General features: G+C 36.8%; 1 protein-coding gene and 1 long non-coding RNA gene across 4 annotated transcripts in view; one reads left to right on the top strand and one right to left on the bottom strand.

Annotated features, from left to right (window-relative positions):
- Enpep (glutamyl aminopeptidase) overlaps positions 1-20,337 on the top strand; it is an 80,153-nt gene that overhangs the window by 10,544 nt on the left and 49,272 nt on the right. The window contains exons 2-5 of the mRNA XM_005330096.5: positions 1,843-1,984; positions 4,026-4,157; positions 17,243-17,363; positions 19,801-19,955. Coding sequence (XP_005330153.1) covers positions 1,843-1,984; positions 4,026-4,157; positions 17,243-17,363; positions 19,801-19,955 — 550 coding nt within the window. The remainder of the gene's footprint in view (positions 1-1,842; positions 1,985-4,025; positions 4,158-17,242; positions 17,364-19,800; positions 19,956-20,337) is intronic.
- The window catches only part of LOC110598631 (uncharacterized), a 68,670-nt gene continuing 66,916 nt past the window's right edge, over positions 18,584-20,337 (bottom strand). For all 3 annotated transcript variants that reach the window (XR_013426019.1, XR_013426020.1, XR_013426021.1), the window contains one exon: positions 18,584-19,186. This is a non-coding gene — a long non-coding RNA (uncharacterized LOC110598631). The remainder of the gene's footprint in view (positions 19,187-20,337) is intronic.

The raw sequence follows: 20,337 nt of genomic DNA, 5'->3' as shown, positions 1-20,337 counted from the left end.
AAATCTAATGATCATGATTCAAGGAACTGTGACAAATATGCCCATCTTTGCTATCTATATCTCTATGATGAAAACAAAGTTGTCCAATCATCTGAAAATGTCCCTTTTTTCAGTCAACACTCTCCTGAAAGATAGCCAGTCTTCTGGTTTTATTTATTTTTAGTATAGATGAGTTTTCTTGGCCAAGTTTTTAACAAGAAATTTTTTTTAGATCCAGATAGCTTTTGGAAAAAATTTAAAAAATATGATAATTTTACCTAGGATGGATGTTGACCTATGGCATATTACTTTTTAGGTAAATTAGTGTATATAATAGATCCTTGAACCAAAATAAAAATGCAGAGTGTTCCCATGGCCTGTTCTCCTCATCTGATTGTGCTGAACTCTTCTTTTTCCCCAAGTACCTGGTTCACTGGGTTTCAGCTGACCACCTCTCAGTTCCTCAACTGCACCAGGTTCTTTTTTCACTAGAAGGACTTGGCACTCACTGCTCCCTGAGCTAGAACACATTTTCCTTATTCTTCACTTGTCTGGTTTTCTTGTGATTATCCAGACCTCAGCACACCATCATTCATTCCAAGAGCTCCCCTTTGATTATTCTACCAGAAATTGCTCATCACTTTTCCTGGGTCACTGTCGGCCATCTCCCCTGGTTTATTTCTGTTTAACTCTCATTGCTCTTCTAAATGACTGAGTTGTTTGGGTGTCTATCTTTTCATATGATATCAGGGACCTTATCTATAAATTCTTTGTTGTTTCCTCAGCACCTAGAATAATGTGTGTATGTGTGTGTGTGTGTGTGTGTGTGTGTGTAGGGACAACACCTATTTGTGGGACAAATGAATGATTGATAACTTAAGTTGGTACTCTTTATGATAGGCCTTCCTTAGCTTCTGAGAATCCTGAAGAACAAAATATTTTCCTTTTACAAATTATTAATGAATATAAATCAACATTGCTTTACTTTTCCTTTCTTTTATACTTTTTACTTTGTTTAGTTTTCCAATGAGCAAATACACAACACTGTTGCCTTATTTTAATATGTTTACAGGTATAAAATGTATATTTAATTGATTTTGAGCAGATTTTTCAGCAAAAACAAAATTTTCATTTTGAAATTCTAGAAATAATAAACATTAACATTTTAGTGAACACAGGCAAATGCCTAGAGTCACAAGAGAATGCTGATGTATTTTTCAAAAATGGGCTTTTAAAAATTGAAAAAAAAAATTGCTGGGGATGCTAAGACATGCTAAGCACCTGTCTACCACTGAGCTACATCCCCGGCCCCAAAAGGTGGATTTGTTTTAAATCAGGCCAAAGTTTACTTTACCTGGGGAATTGCTCAGCACTGCCTCTGCATGAAAATGAAACTGGATTTCTGTCTGTGGTATAACATAAATAAGACAGAATGTGCCATTTGGATAGGACCTGGAGATGCTGGAAGATACTCCTCTGCTCTGTGACAGAATACAGCTGCTCACTACCTCTAGGACAGTTAGAAACAGGCCTTTGAGTTTAGCTTTGTATTTATCTCTTTGTTGCTCAATGAGTTTGGGATAGAGAGAGTCATGATTCATATTTTATTTTGGCCCACTGAACAGATTTGTAAAATGTGTAAATATTCAAATAAAATATAGGAAGTTGTTTGTCTCTGGATTTTCATGGATTTGCCAATCTAAAAATTCCAGGACAGACTTTGACAGTTATTTGATAATTTTCCTAGATGGAACCTTGTGTTAAGAAATATAATAGTTATAATCATTTTTTTTGTATAGGAATAAGAACATAGGGTCTGTCAAAAGAGGCAGCATGTATTCTGTCTATGTGTTTATTTCTAAGGAGCATAGCGGCCACTGACCATGAACCAACAGATGCCAGGAAATCCTTCCCATGTTTTGATGAGCCCAACAAAAAGGCGACTTACACCATATCCATCATCCACCCCAAAGACTATCATGCACTTTCAAATATGCCCGTTGAGGTGAGTATTTCTTAATGTTCTGTTTATGCAGATAGTCTGTGTGTATAATATCAGCTAAAATACCTGATTTGCCATGGAAGAGAAACCATTAAATTCTAGAACTAAATGTGCACTCATTGTAGGTTTAGAAGACTCAGGATACATTTTAACACTTGCTTTTGCTTTGAATTCTAGTAATCACAGTCCAGTAAAGAAGTCACCTCCATGTTTCTGTGCAGAAGAGAAAACAGTAGACATCCATTGGCTGGGACTTTGCTCAACTCACAAAATCCCCTAATAATGATGAATTCATGACAAACTAATGGAATTACAGGCTTAGAAATATTTCTGGGCCTAAAATAAAACTCAGTAGTTTTATTTTCAGCTGAATATAAACCCAGTTTTTAAACACCGAAAAACTACTGTGAAAAATCTTAAATACTGGGTTGTAGAAGCCAACTCCAGCAAAGACCATGCCTGTAGGTTTTTTTTGTTTTGTTTTTTTGTTTTTTTTGAGAACAGGAAATGTTTGTCAACTGCTGGATAAATAACAGGCTACACTAATTTCTGCCTGTGTAATCATTAATTAACATAAGACTCTTTCCTCTATAATTGGTAATGTAGTTAACTAGAATATCATTACCTCAAAGTTGAAGTTCAACATACTTTATACATTTGACATGTCAAAGAATAGGTCTCATCTTTAGGTATAATTATCATTTATTTAGTACCAGAAGGACACGGAGGCTGAAATTATACCTCTGATCTTTCTGATTCACTGCCTGAAATGTCATCACTGAAATTCTTCTCTTTTGATAATAAAATATCCCTTGGAAAGACAAACCACAAAACAAAAACATTAGAGGGTTAAAATGTAAACTGTCGTCAGCCATCCATGCCTCCATGTGAACTAGCTTCTAAACTTGATTTCTTTTGGTATCAGGCACATGAGAAATTAAGTTTTGGTTGGAGAAGAGAGAGGAAAGAATAAAGTTAAAGTGTGACACATTGACCCAGAAGATGGGTTCAGGGTACAGCATCATCAGAATGTCTTGGCATGAATGAGGGAAGAGAATGGGAGGGGGAAAGCAAACTCACCAGTCTCGGCTCACAGTCTCCCTACATTACCTTTCATTTCACAGAGTTATATTTCTTGACCTTCTTCTAGATCCAGACAATAGAGCTGGGAAAGGGAAAATTTTCAGGTCATTAGGAGATCAACACTAATACTCTTCGTCTTTCATCGTGGAGTGACTATGTTACTGGAACCCCAGCACTTTTCTATAAGCACATACACGTAATGTCAATCATAGATCCATTCTAGTTCAGCCTCCCTCATTTAATCTCTTTGTAAAGCTTCCCACTTAGATCGAAGCTATAAGAGGAAGTGGAAGCATTTAAACAATGGTACCAAGAATTGAGAAAGCATTCATTGTTTAAGTATTAGGATTCATGATTGACAGGGAGGACTGCAGAGCTGGTGTGGAAAAAAAAAAAAACAGACAAAGAAGGAGTATGTCAAGCACTGGAATCCTTCTCTCTGTCCATGGTAACCAAGGCACTGACTTTAGAGGCCATATCTTGGGTCTTCTATGTAGACAACTAGAAGTGGAGAAGAGAAGCCACCATTCATTTTTTCTTGATAGAGTGATTCCCCTCCGGCATGTACTCAAGTCAGCAAACATTTACAAAGTTCTTTCTCCCTGACAGTATTAAACACTAGCCTATCCTTTATTAACAGATCAAAATACCCCCTAAAATATTATGGTGAGGATTGTTGTTTAGTGTAGAAAGATAAACTCTCATCCAATTGACATCATAGTCCAAATTCTGTTTTTCCTAGAGAATCCCAATACTGCATATAATTCAGTTACTCTTTCACAATACTTAAAATAATGTGAATTTTCCTTTAGTCTTTTCAACATCACCACAAAAATTTTTACTTCTGAGCTTTGGCAAAGCTCCTGAGTAGAGAGAAGAGTTGGGGGGGGGGTCACCATTAGTTTGTCTTAGACATGATTGATCTCTTAATAAATGAAAAATTATCTTTTGTATTCTATAGATATCAGAGTCAGTGGATAACCAATGGATTCGAACAACTTTTCAGAAGTCTGTTCCAATGAGCACTTACCTGGTGTGCTTTGCTGTACATCAATTTGCCTCCATAACGAAAATGTCAGAAAGTGGAAAACCCGTGAGTTCCATTATATTTTAAATATTTACCACCTGTGAATTTGTAGTTAGTTTTCTACATTTTTGAATAGATATTGATTTGTTTTCTGCATAATAGGCCAGAAAACTCCACCAGACATCAGGGGCTGTGAACTTGAAAATATATCAAGCAATATAGAAAAATATAAGCCAAAAGACCACAGACAGAAAGTAAACAAATAGGAGAGACACAGATATGCATGGCCTTGAATTATTTTAAGGGGAAAACTCACAATGAATCAAAAGCTGGATCCCAAGTACACCAGCATAAATGTATTTAAATATCTGTGCATATTCAATTTAATAAAATGGCTCAGTGCCACTGGGTGAGGTCCCAGGAGGAGAGACTCCAGGGAGAGAGGAAGAGACAAGAGAGAGTCAAATGTCCTTTAAGTAACCAAGCACTGAGAAGTTGGGGCCATTTCTACATGTGTGACTTAAAATAGGACAGCACCAAAGTGTCAAACATACTTTTTAAAAGTGTGAGTAAACATAAGCAATCTTTTTTTTAATGAGGATATCTAGTTTAATAATTTCCTTTTAAAAAATAAAATAATTTTATGCTTTTTTTTTCTCATTTTGGAGGCCCCCATTTTGCTTATGCTCTGAACACTGACTTCCTCTATAAAGCATGTTAACCCAACTTTGTGCCATCGGTTTTATACGTGTGCGTATGAACTTATGAAATATTTGCAGTATTATTTAAAAAGGGAGGACCACCACCCCATTATACGGATGGGAAACTAAAGCTTAATGAGTTCAAGTAATTTGTTCATGATTCAACTGATAAGTGTCAGAGACTCAAATTCCATTTTTTACCCCAAATACTGTATCCTGATGAGCCTTCTGAGATGTAATGTTCTAAAAATATCTTACCTTTTCACCATTCATTGGAAGGGAAGAGATGGGTCCTTTATTTCCGGTGAAATTAGCTCCTGGGGAAATTTAACTTTATCTTGGTTTAGGAGGATGGACATTGACATATGCTAAACCTTTCCAGATGGCTACCTATATTCTATCCATATTTCAGTGAATAGGGAATGTCCAAAGATCTTTCAGAGGGGCTACACATCATGACTCATCCATCTTTGTATTTTCCTTGCCACATATGTTGCCTCGATGTGACCTTCACTCATGGTGAAGGGGACTACCAGTGGCAAACAGATGATATTAGATATGGAAAAAAAATGGCATCAGAAAGAGGAAGTTGTTTTTTTCTAGGTTGAAATGAGTGCAGTCAATGCATTCCTCTTGTTAAAGGCAGAGTTGAATAGATCCATGAAGTTTTCCGCTCCCCCTTCAATCTCATAGCAAACATGGAATTTTGTCTGAATGTGCTTTCCTCATACCCCACAATTCAATTGCATCATTGTTTTTTATGCAGTGCAGGTGTTTCTCACACCAATTTTTTAAAAATTACAATTACTTCTAGGCAAGTTTTTCTTTTTTGGGTAGGAACACCAAGCCAAAGTAGAAAAGATTCCAGTAGGTTCTACTAATCATACAATTTCATAAATGAGAACAATGCAGCCAAGCACCATGGCACACACCTGTAATCCCAGCGACTCAGGAGGATCACCAGTTCAAAACTCGCCTGGGTAAGAGTGAGGCACTAAGCGACTCAGTGAGACCCTATCTCTAAATAAACACAAAAAATGGGCTAGGGACTGGCTCAGCGGTGGTTGAGCACCCCTGATTTCAATCTCCAGTACCAAATAATAATAATAATAATAATAATAATAATAATAATAATAATAATAATAATGCAACAGCCAATCAGCAGATGATATTATTCTTGAAGTTCCATTCTTTTCTTTTTTATTTATTTATTTTATTTTTATTCTTATTTGTTATATATGACAATGGAAAATGTATTACAATTCATATTACATATATAGAACACAACTTTTCATATCTCTGGTTATGTACAAGTATAGTCACACCATTCATGTCTTCATATATGTACTTTGGATAATGATGACCATCACTTTCCACCATCATTTCTAACCCCCTGCCCCCTCCCTTCCCATGCCACCCTTTTGCCCTATCTAGAGTTTTTCTATTCCTCCCATGCTCTCCCTCCCTACCCCACCATGAAACATCTTGATGCTGGTTGTTTTAATGAATCATAATAACAGCCATTATTATCAGGTGGTTAGTATGTGCCCAATACTGTTAAAATACTTCATGAACTAGATTTTTTTTTAAAGTCATGTTTGTTGAGATATAATTTATATATGGCAAATTTATCCTGTTTAGTTTTATAGTTATATGAATTTTGATAACACAAATATAAAAAATGACAACATATATATGGATATATAGTACTACTGTCAAGATACAGAATAGGTTAGCTTGTGCTCCTTTACTTCTTTTTTTTTAAACAAATAGAGAAATTAATTTTAATACATTTTCATTTAAACCAATGGATTACCAACATAATTTGCAAAGAAAATAATTGTTAGTAAGATAAGTAAAGTATTTCATGTTCATTTTCTTTGTCCCAGTAAGTCTTTGGAATCTAATGTCTATTTAACACATACATAGCACACCTCAATTCAGACTAGACACATTTCAAATTTCAGTAGCCTCATGTAACCAATGGCTCCCATATTGGCTCCTTTCTCCATCTTTCACCTTTTGGTGAGACATATGCTGTAGGCTGCATGATAAGTCCTCTTGTTATGTGGTTTCTTGTTGAGTTCCATCAGAAAGGGACATCAAAGAGATGTACTTAAAATATACAAGAGTAGAGCAAGGTGTTGTATTCCTCCCTATAAGACTCTATTAGGGGGCTGGGGATGTGGCTTAAGTGGTAGCACGCTCGCCTGGCATGCATCCAGCTTGGGTTAGATCCTGAGCACCACATACAGGGATGTGTCTGCCAAGAACTAAGAAAATAAATATTAAAAGAATTCTCTCTCTCTCTCTCTCTCTCCCTCCCTCTCTCTTTATAAAAAAAAAAGACTCTATTAGACTGTGAGTTGTTTTCTACCTGCTTTTGGTGGGAATAACTTCAGTTAGATCACCTTCTCCTACAAGTTTTTCATAATGGCTCTCTCTTATTTCACCTCTCACCTCTCCAATTTTACAAAAGGAAAGGTGCTTCACAAAATTTGTTAGTTTCTCTCAACCTCTCCCTTACCTTTATAAATACCTTATTAAACAATTTTTACTCTGATTAAGCTTTTTCATCCTTGAATCTTGAATAATGATTTCTAATTATAAGAGAGTGAAATATACCTCATCTCATATCACAGGGAATGTATATTCACATACCAAATTAATTACATGTTAAAATATAATGTATAAAATGCTAAAACTTTTAAAGAACATATTTGTGTAACTTTGTGAAGAGAAATGGAAAACAAAATAATATGAAATAAACAAAAGCTTAAAAATTAGATGATATTATAGTTAAAATTATTATGTGTAAAAATTTATTAAAATGAGTTGAAAGAGACATGAATTATATTACAGCTCATTTTTTAAAAATTTTTGATATTTAGCTTGACTTGGTTTCTCCTTTGGTTGGCTTATCCCTTATTGTAGTTCTTCCCTTTGCAGATTTTCACTGTTGTTTTTTATTTCCTCCCCATGGAATCATTTTGCCAAGAATGTTCTGTAGTGCAGACTTTCTTGCTGTAAATTCTTTTAGCTTTTATTTATCATGGAAGATTTTTATTTCATCATCAAATTTGAAGCTTCATTTTGCTGGATATAAGATTGTTGGTTGGCATCCATTTGCATTCATACCTTGGTGTATGTTGTTCCAGGTTCTCCTGGCTTTGAGAGTCTGGGTTGAAAAATCTGCTGAGATACAAATTGGTCTTCCCTTATAGGTAATCTGATTTTTTTCTCTTGCAGGCTTTAAAATTCTATCCTTATTCTGTAGGCTAGGCATTTTCATTATAATGTGTCTTGGTGTAGAACTGTTGTAATTTTGTACATTTGGTGTCCTGTAGGCCTCTTGTATTTTATTTTCCAGTTCATTCTTCATGCTTAGGAAATTTTCTGCTATTATTTCATTGAAGAGATTGTGCATTCCTTTGGTTTGAATCTCGGAACCTTCCTCTATCCCAATAAATCTTAAATTTGGTCTTTTAATGGTATCTCATAATTCTTGGATATTCTGTTCATGGTTTCTTACTATCTTCACTGTGAGGTCAACTTTATTTTCAAGATTGTATATTTTGTCTTCATTGTCTAAGTTCCTGACTTCTAAGTGATCTAGTCTGTTGGTGATGCTATAAATTATAGAGTTTTTTTTAATTGGCTTATTGTTTCTTTCATTTTGAGGATTTCTGTTTTTTTTTTCAGTATCTCTATCTTTCTTTAAGTAATCTCTTGCAACTTGAATTTGTTCTCTTATCTCTTTGTTGGAGTGATCAATTTTTGCCTGCATCTACTCACTTAGGTCATTCTTCAATTCCCAAATCATTTTAGTTATGTATGTTCTGAACTCCTTCTCTGACATTTCACCTACTGCACTATCTATGGATTCTATTGTTGTAGTGTTGTGGTTTGTTTGGGATACTTTCCTCCCTTGTTTTTTCATGATGTCTATGAGTCTTCCTCACTTGAGTATAGATTTGAGGTATTACAGCTTCTGCCCTATTGTCTTATAGTAGGCCTATAGGTTACCAATACCTCACCTTTAAGGGAGAGATCAATATTACAGCACTCAATGTACCCAGCGAGCAGCCATATATTGGTTAGCTTCTATTTTTACATTACAGTTTTGTCACTATAATTAGAAATGATGAGTTCGGTTATCTTCTACCTTATGGTCAATAGGTTTGCATAACGGTTTAGAGTTTCTAATGGTAGAAGGGGGCCTGGGTAGTTGGCTGAGATGTTTATGAGGTAGAATGTTAGAATATGGAGGTATTAGATTATATGACTAGTGAGAGGGTAATCATAAGAAGTTGGCTGTTAGTAGGAGAAACAAGAGAGAGGCAACCCCATGCAAGACTCCTGTTACCTCAGCAACAGGATAATTATTAGCACCCCTAGTAGAGATACCTTTCGTGCAGCCAGGCCCACAGGGATCTTGGTGATATCTTACCAGGTCTTTATTGTTGTCCCTTGATACAAGCGGCAATGTCCCAGCGGTGGTGGCAGCCGCAAGCCTATATGTACCCTGATGTTGGGCTGTGGAGCCACGCTTTGCTGAATAATGAACCCCAGTGCAGGGTGGCTCACCCTGTATCTCTGTGTCTCCGGGTGCGGGACAGGACTCTCCTTCCGATCTCTGGGCCGCAGTATCTTGAAGTTATTTTCTAATAATGTTGTTGAGCTTGAATTTCCAATATCACTCCCACCAAGGATGTTTCCTTGTAAGGTAGCTCTACTAGTTGAGTGAGTCATTGAACCTGTACCATTCAGCTAGCTGGGTTCTAAGGATGGATTTTACACAAAAGATTTAGAGTGATTTAATGAAAAAGAGAATTTGGTGAAAGATCCCCGAAAGTCCTGTTAAGTAGTAAATCTTTCTTAAATGGTTCTATGATAAGTGAGAGCATAGCATTCTGTCTTAAATCAGTGAAGCTTTTCATCGTTTGGAAGAGGAACAATGCTAATATTGTCATGATATATTACTTTCTCATCATTAATTTAACAAGAGAGTAATAGAAGCCAAACTTCCTTTTGAAACTTCCCAGATGCTCTGAGTCAGAATTCCAAGAAAGTTAAAATGTAAAACTGAAGCCACTAGGTGCCCCTTTCCCTTTCTTCCACCGCACCTACCCACCTCTTTTCTCAGGGCTGGGGGTCAAACCCAGGGCCTCGTGCACGCTAGGCAGATGCTCTCACCGAAAGCACATTTCCAGCCCTCTACCCCTTCCAATCAAAGATAAGCAACCAGAATGTTCTCTCCTGCAAAAATCTGTGGGACTGTGCCCTTCAAAAGTTGAACAAAAGTTCAAGGGAGAAGTTTGAAGCCTCCAGTGTGAATGTTAGTGCTTCAGAGTAAATTCCTCTTCCTTGGCATCCGGGAGGTTGTCCCCTGGCTCCCTACCCACTCACTCTAAACTAAAATCTAATAGTTGACATCACAGAACAAAATGCTCCCAGTATGATTTCCTCCTTCAGAGAGAATTACAGGAAAATCAACCTACTTAAATCTACTGAAATGTAACATCAGAGGAAACCCATACCAGGTGCATGGTCCTACATTTTTAGAGCTGAACAGACAGCCTAAGACACACAGTATATGAAAACAAGCAACAGGAAAGAGAAAGTCTGAGACAAATAGAAACACAGTGGGAGTGAATTGCAATAATTGGAGAAACAAGAGAGAATTTTTTAAAAGCCATAAGAATGAAGTATTCATACACCTGTAATCTTTAATTAGTAAGTTCAAAGATTCAAGAAGATGTGCTCATTTTAAAATAAATACAAAAAGTGACACGGAAACAATCAGAAATAGTAATTAGAGTTTAAAAACATGATTTCCAAAACATGACCTTGGTCCCACCCCCACCCCTACCAGGTGATCAATTCATTCCCAAATCAGAGCCTAATAAGCCCATAATTTCATTCTGCCCACTTTTTTTGTATTTTTATTAACTCCATACAGGTATTCATATTGTTGCAAGCCCTGATAGGTCTGGTGGGATTCTGATTTTTATAACGTACCGATCATTTCTGAGTGTTAGGAGCAGAGGGGATCCATCAAAGCATTAATTTTTACTGCATCATCTTGACCTGAGGTCATTACTTTTTCTGTTAAAAAAAAATAAGTTTAAAAAATTAAGTTGTAGCTAGATAGTTGTTGCACACACCATTTTTATTTTATTTGGTACCAGGGTTTGAACCCAGGGGTGCTTAACCATTGGGCCACATCCCCACTCTTATCAGAAGATGGTCAATAGACAAGAACAATAAAGACAGGGCACAGCTGACCTGCAGTGCTCCCAGCTAGAACCCTGCAAGCCTGGCTTCTGTCCCCGGTGATGGCAGCAGTAGAGGCTTGCAAAATGGATTCTTTCATGTGGTCTTTCCAAGTTTAAGGACCTCATCTCCGACCTCAACACAACCTTCCAGAGTCTTGCTCCACCAACCTTTCTTCCTCTCCCTGACCCAGGTAACTTTCATCTTTTAAGACAGTAGAATCTCAATGTCTCTCCATTTTCTCTCCAATATATGATTACAGCAAAAACTCTGGTTTATTTTTTTTCCTGGCTTTCAGTTTTTATTGCTAAAAACCTTTCCAAACAAGGTTCTTGCAAATCAAAAGATCTCACTTCAAAATTTATAGTGTGGGCACCAAGAACCTACTTTGGATGTCCAAAAAGTAAGTTTTGCCTTTCTGCCCTCCATTCTGTGGCAGTGCCATTGGCAATGTGGGTACCCTGTGAGATCACTCACATATAAGGAAGTGCAGACAAGAAAATCACAAAGGCCAATAATTCAGTGTGTTATCTTTAGTGATATTAACGCTGTTTATGGACATATTTTTAGAATCATTATGTGACAATTACTGTGTTTGCATTATCTTATTTAATCCTTGCAATATTTCTATGACACTATTATCATTATTATCTCTATTTTGTAGCCAGGAGAGTTAGATTTCAATCTGATGAGTAGAGAGAAAGTATGAGGTAGAAAAATGAACCTTGTTCTGAATTCTAGTGTCAGTGTGCTTTGAACTTCATTTTCTCCATTCATACAATGAGGAAGTTTACCTTTATTTTTTATCTGTTCATTTATTTAGTACCAGGGATTGAACCCAGGAGTGCTTAAACACTGAGCCACATCTCCAGGCCTTTATTTTTTATTTTGAAACAGAATTTCACTAAGTTGCTTAGGACCTTGCTAAGTTGCTGAGGCTAGCTTTAAACTTGCAATCCTCCTGCCTCAACCTCCCAAGCCAGAGGGATTACAGGCATGCACCACCAAACCTGTTAGAAAGTGTATTTTTTTGAGAGAGAGAAAGAGAGAGAGAGAATTTTTTAATATTTATTTTTCAGTTTTCGGTGGACACAACATCTTTATTTTATGTGGTGCTGAGGATCGAACCCAGCACCCCTCAAATGCCAGGCGAGCGAGTTACCGCTTGAGCCACATCCCCAGCCCAGGAAGTGTATTTTTAAATCTTCAAACCCTGAAAATTTAAATAGAGGTTTACAATCCTTATCTAAACCCTTACGACCAGTTGTGTGTTGGAATTCCTGAGTTTTTGGATTTGTGTAAAATGATATGTTCAAATGCTGTCACTGCAGTGGCATAGGGGGTAGCATCTTATAAGCACACAGTGATGTTTCTGCCTGTATTTTAATAGCAGGAAAAAAAATAAAGATCGTTAAAAAAAAAACTCCTAGGAATAGACAATAGAATGAATTGGACAATACTTTTCTATGTTCATATATGAATACACACCCATGGTACCTCCACATCCTGTTCAGCCATGGAAATGAGAAATTATACTCCATGTATGTATGATGTCAAAATACATTCTACTGTCATGTAGAACTAAAAGGAACAAATAAAAATTTAAAAAAAACTCCTATAAGTTCAGATAAGTTGATACTGCCATATTAATTTGTTTAAAGACAAATTAAAAGCTTTTGATTTTCAGAGCTCTGGGTTTTAAGGTCATGGCTAAGGAATTGTGAACCTGAGAAAGGACTGAGGAAAGTGAGCATGGATGATATAAAACATTATGTTCCAGATTCATAGAATTGATGAAAGAGACATTGCATGGGAAATGCTTTTCACAGTACCTAAAACAATTTAGGTGCTAAATAAGACTAGCAAGAAATCATAATAGTTCCATTGTTAAACTTTGTACTTGATTTTGGTGGCAGAGACATAAATAATCATCACTGACTGTAAAGCTGGCACGTGGTCTTATTACATTGTTCTAAGAAAAGTTGACCTCAAGGGACACATAAAGGGAGTGACAATGATCAACCAGGAATCAATCAGGACTCACGTCCCATCTCTGAAACTACTGGACACATTTGAATGAAATGGATAATATTAAAAACTCTAAAAGCCTACTTTATAATAAGTTCCAGTAGGTTAAAGGAAAAGTACAACAATAATGGTGAAGCCAGTGCATGGTGCCTCCCCAAAAAAGAATCAACTGAATCTAGACTTTAGAAAGCCCAGACTTTCACCACTGACATTTGTGCAATGGATTCAGTGTTTTGAGGTATGACTAATAGTTTCTGGTGGAGGTATACCCAGGTAGTATAATTTGCTTAGGGAGCTTACTCTTTTTTAAAAATTAAATACGCGCATAAAAGTTCGGTCCTTAAAGCATTATAAATCTCACATTTATGTATGAAGTTTACAAACCTTATGTTCATATTTATATATAAAGTTTGCAAACTTTATATTTAACCTTTAATAAAGACCTTGAATAATAAAGGCATGGCTAGTCATATACTTTTTTCTATATATATATATATATATATATATATATATTAAGTTGTAGATGGACACTCTACCTTTATTTTATTTTATTTTTTTTATTGATTGTTCAAAACATTACAGAGCTCATGATATATCATCTTTCACATATTTGACTTAATTGGGTTTTGAACTCCCATTTCTACCCCAAATACAGATTGCAGAATCACATCTGTTACATACTCACATTTTTACATAATGGCATATTAGTGACTGTTGTATTCTGCTACCTTTCCTATCCCCTACTATCCCCCCTCCCCTCCCCTCCCCTCCCATCTTCCCTCTCTACCTCCTCTGCTGTTGTTCAATTCTCTCCCTTTTTCCCCCTCCCCCTTGCCCCTCATAACCTCTTATAATTTTGTATATCATTGAAGGTCTCCTACCATTTCCATATGCTTTCCTTTCTCTCTCCCTTTCTCTCCCCCCATTCGTCTTTGTTTACTGTTAGTCTTTTCTTCATGCTCTTCCTTCCTGTTCTGTTCTTAGTTGCTCTCTTTATATCAAAGAAGACATTTGGTATTTGTTTTTTAGGGCTTGGCTAGCTTCACTTAGCATAATCTGCTCTAATGCCATCCATTTCCCTGCAAATTCTATGATTTTGTCATTTCTTAGTGCTGCATAATACTCCATTGTGTATAGATGCCACATTTTTTTTATCCATTCATCTATTGAAGGGCATCTAGGTTGGTTCCACAGTCTAGCTATTGTGAATTGTGCCACTATAATCATTGATGTGGCTGTATCCCTATAGTGTGCTCTTTTAAGGTCCTCAGGGAATAGTCGGAGAAGGGCTATAGCTGGGTCAAATGGTGGATCCATTCCCAGCTTTCCCAGGAATCTCCATACTGCTTTCCAAATTGGCCTCACCATTTTGCAGTCCCACCAGCAGTGTACAAGTGTGCCCTTTTCCCCACATGAGGATGGAGCCCAGGGCCTCACACTTACTCTACCACTGAGCTACAACCCCAGCCCTACTCATTCACTTTTAAAATGTCATCTCGGTAGAGCAAATATGTGGATTAGAAAGAGAGAAATTATTATTGAAAAGTGATGACAAGTCAGAGGTTATTTACTGCACTTTGTCCTGCACAGAATGCTGAGACTTAGCAGATGAGTTAACACCTTCACCAAGGGCCAGAGAAAGGAGAGAGGGATGTCAATGGAGCTTATGTTGAAGACAAGGTCAGACAGCAGGAAAAGCACACAGAGGGGGAGCAAAGGTGTTGGCAGAGGAGGGTAGATGCTTTCTAACGCCCCAAATGCAGACATCACAGAGATTCTGAAGTTCAACGCTCCTCCCCCAACACACGCTACTTGGGAGCTTCAATTGACAGACAATGTTGGCTTATTACAAAATTAATGGGCCATACCTATATAACCTGTGATTGCGCAGTTCAATCACTCTAACAGTGGTCATAAAGTATGATCTACAGCCTCGCTTTGAAGGGTCATAGATCACAGATAATCTGCAGACTGGCTTGGCTGCAAAGACGAAGCATTCTTCTGTGGGGCAGGGTTTCTCGGAAACAGAAGAGGAAAGGAACTGCTTTGATTTGGATTGACTCTACATCGATACCAATCTTATCTAAAGAAACCTCATTTCTTCTGCTGTCACCATCAATATTGGAAAAAATATAGAGGAAGAAAAAGTGAATTTTATTGTTTCAGAAGCATGCTACTTCAAAGGAGCCCATGAACCAGCGTGGGAAATGAGCTCTAAGAACACATGGAGTCTCTCTTCCCGTTGCTTCGCCTAGGGCAAGAGGCCTCATAGTTGTCCTTTCCTCTTCTTTGTCAACCCTCTTTAACTCCCCATCATTGTGCACACCACAGAAGCACATAGTGTGTGTGATGGAGTGAATCAAGAGGACCTGTTACCTTCTTATGTGTTTAATGGTAGAGAATAGACACGGCAGAAAATCTGAGAAAGTTTGATCACACTAGTTGGTTCACAGAGGGAAGACTGTGAGACTCTAGATGAACAACATGGCAATCCTGTGTGATCCCACTGGCTTTAGTTCCATATGGTCGGTTACCCTATTATCTTTGTTTCATACAGTGAGCATCCACTGGATCCTCAGTTTCACATAACTGCTTGGAAAATTCATGTCACTATTCACCAAAAGGACAGGGAGAAAATAGGTCACTCGTCATTTTTGACAAGTTAAAAAAAAATCAAATGTTGAGAAGATCTTTGAGTGAGTTGTGTTGTTCTTGAGCATGTATTTATTTTTCCAAATCAGGCAAGAATGTCACCCAGTGCATATGAGAATCATGAGCCAGTGCTGATAATTCAAGAATTTGTCCTTTATCTTATTGGATCTTTCTACTGTTCTTCACTGCTGAGAAAAGATGACTAAAGATGTGTGCTGTCATGAACAGCAAAACCAGTAATGCTCTATAAATAGTGAAAGAAAAGAGTAGGCATCTTTTTTTAAAAAAATTCTTTTGTTATACCTTGAGTCATCTGTTCTGATTAGGTCAGTGGCCTTGAATTTACTAGGTACATCTTTTGCTTTCCCTGAAGGTTTTTGATCAGGCCTTGGGGTGAGTATGCATATTTCACTTGAACTTCTCACAAACCTTCAGCCCAATCTAGCTGACTCCAGCTGACTTCAGACTCTGTCTGAAGCACCTTTTTCTTTTTTGCATACAGAGAAATGCTGAACACCTGTGATATTCTTGCACATAAACCTGGTGTCTAGGAACCACATCTACTTGCATAACATTATGATTAAGAAGATCCTTGAATTTTTTTAAAAATCATACAAACTTAGAATTGGGGAAAAATATGCTTGGTTTGATTGATAAATCTTGTCATAGCGGCAAGAAATAATACCCTAGCAAATTAGAGAGTTGATGTAGCTTTTGAAGATGACTCCCTTTCAGGAAAATTTTGGATCATTATATTTTAGGCTCTGGGAACAAAATAGTTGAAATAAAGAAAAGATTATGTGGAAAAGCTGGATAGAATAGCACAAAGAGAAACATGTGTTCAGGGACTTTTAGATGAGAATAAAAATCACAGGAATTCATTTCCTGAAAGACATTCTACACACATGCAGAGAAAAGCAGAGGTAGAAGACAGATTAGTAGGTGGTTTGAAGGTTGAATAGATGCATAGAATTTAAGAAGAAAATATATTTATTGATAGAAAAAGTAATAACATCTTTTAACGTTTTGAACCATTGCATCTTACACTTTTTGTTTTGGGTACCAGGAATTGAACTCAGTGGCACTTAACCACTGAGCCACATTTCCAGCCTTTTTTTGTATTTTATTTAGAGACAGGGTCTCACTGAGTTGCTTAGGGCCTCCCTAAGTTGCTGAGACCGGCTTTCAACTCTCAATCCTCGTGCCTCAGCCTCCAGAGCCACGGGGATTATAGGCATGTGCCACCATGCATGTGCTGTCTAACACTATTTCCAGTCACTAAAGTTGCTCAATGAGTGATACAATTTATGTAGACCTTTCACACACTGGTGAGGTGATTTGTCCACAATCAACACAGCTAGTATGAAACAGAACTGGGATTCAAATTAGATTTATCTGACTCCAAAGCCCTTTTGACTATATTACATATTATAGTTTATTTGTGTTTTATCAAATGCATAATTTTCACTGTGTTTTTTTTTTGTATTTTGTTAGCTCACTATTTATGTCCAGCCAGAGCAAAAACACACAGCTGAGTATGCTGCAAACATGACTAAAATTATATTTGACTATTTTGAAAACTACTTTGCTATCAATTATTCTCTTCCTAAATTAGGTAAGAATTATTTTTTTTCTATTTTTAATATTGCCTTTGTTTTTACCTGAGTTGATTCATTGCATCTAACTGTCATCCCTAAGTCCTTTTCTTATATGCTTACTATATGTGTGTGATATTAACTAGATGATGTTGAGACATCCATTCTGGATTCTTCCAAAAATAATGTGTATACTCTGTTTGGATCTATGTACAGTGTTTATTTACAAACAAAAATGATCAAAAATAAAAGTATGTGCACCGAACTGCAGAGCTTATTAATGATGGAACAGAAACAGCAAACCAGATTAGCTTAAACAACCAGCATCCATCCCAATAGTGTACATGCCTTCCCATCATCTGTGGGCTGGAAAAGAAGAGGGGTAATTGATGTCGCAAGAGTTCCATGTGCTTCCAATCTTCCCATTGTTGTGCAAGACTAATTCTAGATTCTCCAGCAGTTAAAATGAAATGCTGGTGCTCCTTCCAGAAACATCTCTTTTGTTTTTTTCCTGATATGGAGGGAGGCAAGTTTTCCTTTTAAAACAAAAGTCAGACTGTAACCAGAATAGTGTGGGTATGACATTTCTATAAATAGCAGAAATACCTTATTAATAAACTTGAGTGGTGTTGGCAGAACTTAAAATTTAAGACCCATAGAGTTGCTTGTAGTGATGAAATGAAGGCAGTGAAAGAACAAACCAGCCAACAATCAGCTTCCTTGCTCTTCTGTCTGCCCTTCCTTAATAAATTATCAATGCAAAACAACTCGAATGACAAATTTCCTACATGAGAATAGCTATGACTGGGAGCAAGTTTGTATTTTTTTTTTCCCAGTGGAAACAGTTCCCATTTTTTTTTTATTGCTTAACAATGATTACAGAAGGAGACAAAAAGAGAAGCAAATCTTCATCCAAATCAGAAGAATAATTAATAAAATATGAAGCACCTGAATTCAAAGGATTCCCCCACACATACACACACTCTTTATCTCACTTGTACTGCCCAAAGTAACCTGGGAAGTGGAACTACTGGTGAATTTCTCTGGCTCTTCTCCTTTTTTCCTCCCTCTCTCTTGCTCCTTCTTTATATTCTTTTATGAACATTTTTAACTCTTTCACAATTAAATGCATCATAGACATAACTTCTACACTCATTACACTCCAAAAGTTAAATGTACTAGTGTTATTTAATTATAATTATAATGCTATTTAATTATAATTCCAATACTCAACCAGACATGATATTACCATAAAATTTTATTCAGTGATAACGTGCAAATTACACTTCATAATATTTTGAAAAATATCAGCACTTGGTGGAGATACTGCTCCATCCTTTCAGGGATATTCTTATGACAAAACAATAAAACCTAAAAAGTAAACTACTACTGTATCTTGACCTCCGCTTAAGATATGTCCCTTTTTGAAAAGCTTTATGCTTCAGAAATCTTTATTTTAACCAGAAATAAAGGGCTTTTCTTGGTTTTGTTGGGTTTTCGGGATCTTTTTATTGGTGCACCATAATCATACATAACAGTGAGATTCGTCGTCATATCTGCACCTGTATACAATATAACGAGAAAGGGCTTTTCTTACATATTAGATGAAAACTTCAGTTTATTTCCACTTTTGTCCCTCATTTAAATTCTATGTAATGAAAAAATTACATGCTGATTATGGTTCATTGTCCAGGGAATCTGTATTTTCCACTAATCAACTGAGCATTTTCTATTTGGGGGTTTAGCTGCTCAAGGCTTCCTCCTTTTGCCAGGTATTAGGTCTATTATCAGCCTCAGCAAACATAAAGAATAGGAACTCCTCGCAAAATCCGACACTTTAGACCTGGAAGAGAAGGAAGAGAGAATATAACCGATTCCATGATTCTCCATCTTATTTAATACACCTAAGTGCATAGTAAACTATTCGATTGGTGGAGAATCAGGTGGACCTCAAACTATAGAATTAAAGGGGAAAGGAAGTTTCGTATTCTCTATTCTTGGTTAGAGATTTATTTCTGTGCCCTTAGCCACTCTTTATTTCTCAGTCCTGATTTGAAGACTCTCTATTCTCTTTCTCTTCACAGCTTATCCTCAAAACAGATGCTTTTCATAAAATAAGTGAAAATCTTGGAAGGGGGAGAAACCTAATATAAAGAAAGTCCATATAGAGAGTAACAAAAGACATAAAATTATAAAGCCTTGAAAAAAGAAGACATGAGTAGTCTTCTTTTTAGGAAAAAAAAAAAAAAAAGACACGTTGCTATCTTAGAGCCAAAAGGAAAAACTCCCTGGAAGTTTTAAGACCAAAATGTTTGAATAAACCATTACTGTTTCTCACTCTAAGAAATTATTTTTAGATTTTTACAAAACATTCATCCAAAGAACTGAATTTGGTAAGAAATGCTATGAACAAATGGAAAGAATGCATTTCTCACTGGAGTCTTTCTTTTTCCATAGATAAAATCGCTATTCCAGACTTTGGCACTGGTGCCATGGAGAACTGGGGACTTGTCACTTACAGAGAAACAAACCTGCTTTATGACCCTCAGGAATCAGCCTCATCCAACCAACAGAGGGTGGCCACTGTGATTTCCCACGAACTTGTGCATCAGGTGTGCATGGGATATTGGCATCAAGTCAACTTTCTTTTTTTTTTTTTTCCCGGTTACTAGGGATTGAACTCAGGGGCACTCAACCACTGAGCCACATCCCCCAGCCCTGTTTTGTATTTTATTTAGAGACAGGGTCTTACTGAGTTGCTTAGCGCCTCGCCATTGCTGAGGCTGGCTTTGACCCCACAATCCTCCTGCCTCAGCTTCCCAAGCTGCTGGGATTATAGGCATGTGCCACCACACGTGTCTCAACTTGCTTTTGAAACAGACTTAAAACCATAGGAATAATTCAAATTATCTATGACTTAGCAAATAAAAAATAGCTGATTCAGAAAATCCTGCATGAAGACCATTATTAGTGCTAATATGTATTTAACCATAA

The sequence above is a fragment of the Ictidomys tridecemlineatus genome, chromosome 9 (assembly GCF_052094955.1).
Source record: "Ictidomys tridecemlineatus isolate mIctTri1 chromosome 9, mIctTri1.hap1, whole genome shotgun sequence".
NCBI classification, from domain to species: Eukaryota; Metazoa; Chordata; class Mammalia; order Rodentia; family Sciuridae; genus Ictidomys; species Ictidomys tridecemlineatus.
The sequence above is the reverse complement of the archived record's forward strand: the minus strand, read 5'-3'. Positions and strand labels throughout refer to the sequence as shown.